The sequence below is a fragment of the Budorcas taxicolor genome, chromosome 8 (genome assembly GCF_023091745.1).
Source record: "Budorcas taxicolor isolate Tak-1 chromosome 8, Takin1.1, whole genome shotgun sequence".
Lineage (NCBI taxonomy): Eukaryota > Metazoa > Chordata > Mammalia > Artiodactyla > Bovidae > Budorcas > Budorcas taxicolor.
In genome coordinates, this window is record NC_068917.1 from 96,677,233 (window position 1) to 96,680,357 (window position 3,125).

The following is a 3,125-nucleotide window of genomic DNA, read 5'->3' on the forward strand; positions in this document are numbered from 1 at the left end:
AAACTCTAGAGTTAGAATTGCTGGGTTAAAAGATGTGATACTGAAATTTTAATGTTTATTTCCAATTTGCTTTTCAGAGTTTGCAAAACTAAGAGAGACAGTGTGCCTGAATCCTCATTGCCTTGTCTACGTTGGGTTTTTATTGAGAGCATTATTTACTAATGTGAGGAAATTTTTTCTTAAACTTTATCCCAGAATTTATTCCATGGAGACAAAATGTATTACAGAAATATGCATGGAATGGTTTTAATAGATATTTTTCATGCCAGATGAGGAACTGATTTGAACCAATTTTTCTCACATATGACTGTGAAATACAATCTGTTCACGGAGATGCCATTAGATTTCTCATCTGACTGTGAGTGTCCCAACTGCTTGGAGAATATACAGAATGGGGCCAGTTGGAACCCCTGTTCCACGAACAGGGATGAATCTTTACATTCAAGACAAAGAAATAAATCTATGCCTTCATCCAGCATGCAGTGCTTTCCTTCCCAGGGTTGTTCCACCAGGCCAGAGGAAGACACCAAAGAAGACTCATTGTTCCTTCCCTTGGAAGAAGAAAGCTACTTAGTGACTTCTGAAAACAATGATCTTGGCGTGAAACTTGAGGGCCTTACAAAGAAAATCAGGCCATTGAGAGAGCTGACTGTCCAGGAGTTGCTGAGAGAGTTTGGGGACAGCAGGAAGTTCCAACCAAACTCCGTGTCTCTGGGTCACTTTAGAGACCAGGTGGTAATGAAGTTCAGAAGAGCTCTGTATTATTCCGGAATTTGGGTGGCATATGTCCAAGGCTACAGATTTGAAAAGCACTTATCAGCTAATTATTTCAAGAGAAACCCTGGTTGTTTACATCGGCTGGTTCCCTGGCTGAAACGAGAACTAACAGCTGTTTATGGAGATTATGGCTACACAGTGAAGAATATTCTGTCCACCATTCTCCATCACATGACAAAATATGATCTAGACAGTGACTCCTTCATTAACCTCCTAGAACCTTATCTCCAACAACACACCCACCATTTTCTACATGAATTTATCAGTTTTGTTCATTCACCTTACAACATGGAGACTTATGACCAACGAGCCATCTATCAATTTCCTACTGTTTCACCTTGGGTAGAAAAAAGGTCTGTTGCATCAGCTCCTGTTTTGCCTTTGCCTAAGGATCAGGCTGTACTGGCCCCTCAACATGATATAAAACAGTCTAAAAACACCCAGGGCCAATGGAATAATGAGCAGAGGCCTCTGTCAGGCATGAAAGCATTTCCCAGTGGTAACTCTTGCTTGAAGAAACCTGAAGTCCCACTACTCCATCATAACACAGGAAGCAAAATTCGTGCTTGGCTCAAAGACAAATCAGAACCAGGTGATCTCAAGGTCACACCTTCTACCAGTAGCATGCTCCTGAACTGGACTATACTAAGGGAAAAGGGCCCAGGCTCACTGAATTGCAAAAAAAATGTTAAAGAGAGGAAGGCAGAAAGGATAAAATTGTTTCCAGGTCATGCCCAGGATATGGGAAAGAGTGAAACAACTGCACGCACCTTCAGTTCCTCAGCAATTTTGAATCAGAGGCATCCATGGAAGAACAGCCTAAGAGAAAAAAAGGCTTTGAACGTTGGCCAACAGATCAATTTCCAGAAAAAAGAAGCAGAAAAAAACAAATGTTCAGACTCTTCACCAAAGACCTTTCAAAGAAGATTATCCAGAGAAAGATCCTTGATAAATTGCAAATCAAGAAAGAGGGACCCCTCCTGGAGCTGCATTTCAGAAACTGCCATTTCTTCTAAGAGAGATGGGAGGATGCTGAACTCTTTCAGAAAAAAGAGGATGAAGTACAGACAACCCTTCCGATTTGCAGAAGTTGGTTCACATTGCAGCAGGGGAATCCAAAGACAGTCAAGGTCCAGTACTCAAAGATCTAAATCCTGGTGTGTTGGACTTACAAATAGATCTATAAGCAGAGAATCAAGTAATCCCTCTCTGAGAGGAAGCTACAGAAGTGAACGCTTCACCCAGAATATATGCTGTGAGCTCTCAAAAGAAAAGAAGGCACGTGCCTATGAATCAAACTATGGGAGGCCGTCTTCAGCCACCATCCAATACATGAAGTTTCATTCAAATGCTGGGAAGAGACCCAAGTGTCCTTTGAAAAGTAAAGATTCTTCCCAAGCTGGAAGCCACTGTAACAGTCCCACTTGTCTACAGAGTCAGAAACTCACATCCCCAAGTAAGCAAGAAATGAATCACAAAAAAACATTTCCTAGCGCTAAAACCAGAACAGTTAGGCACAGGAGAAACAAGTATCATTGTCCAGATACACAAACCACAGAGGAAGTCAGTGATGAAGGGGATCTGAATGATCTGAGGCAAAAGAGTAATCTTTCTGAGTGTGTACCTTCCTGCAGGAGGCAAATGAGAAAGGAAAAGGAGAATCCAAGCCTTCAGAAACATCACCAGGCCAAAAGTGAGCAGAAAGGAGACAAACAATCAGAAACACAGAGGTGCAAATCATTTTGAAAGGCCAATCACTATACTCAACTAGCCACTAAGAATCTTGGAAAGTTATGAATATAATCTGAAAAAGATAACTGAAAAGATTCATCTCATCACTTCATGAGTGCAATCAAAAGCCTGACAATTAAATTCAAGGCTCCTTTTGGAGACAAATGCATATTATTAAACTGGTCATATATTTAAATATCATTTTGTCTGCTTTTTTCTTATGAATTGAATTATTAAAATATTTGACTTATTTTTTAGTTGTTAGATTTAACTATGAAGACTGGCTGCAAAGAGTTGTAAACATTATAGAAACAACAGGAGTATATGTTACCAAGCACAAGTTATGCATATTAAATATTATAAACACACACACATATATGTATATATACACACGCCATGCCATGCTCAGCAACTTCAGTCATGTCCCACTCTTTGCAACCCCATGGACTGTAGCCTACCAGGCTCCTCTAGGCAAGAATATTGGAGTGGGTTGCATTTCCTTCTCCAGGGGATCTTGCTGACCCAAGGATCAAATGCACATCTCCTGCCTTGGCAGGAGGGTTCTTTACCACTGAGCTATCAGGGAAGTGTGTGTGTGTGTGTGTGTGTGTGTGTGT

The 3,125-nt window shown here is 40.8% G+C and overlaps 1 protein-coding gene across 1 annotated transcript; it reads left to right on the plus strand.

The window, feature by feature from the left end:
- Positions 1–333: 333 nt before the first annotated feature.
- On the plus strand, positions 334–2,523 carry LOC128052109 (E3 ubiquitin-protein ligase Topors-like). Its single transcript, XM_052644558.1, has one exon. It carries the CDS (start codon positions 334–336, stop codon positions 2,521–2,523), a length of 2,190 nt encoding a protein of 729 aa, XP_052500518.1.
- The last annotated feature ends 602 nt before the right edge of the window (positions 2,524–3,125 follow it).

Bases quoted from the DNA above. Each gene is read 5' to 3' on its own strand.
- LOC128052109 (XM_052644558.1), top strand. From the start codon at position 334: ATGCCATTAGATTTCTCATCTGACTGTGAGTGTCCCAACTGCTTGGAG.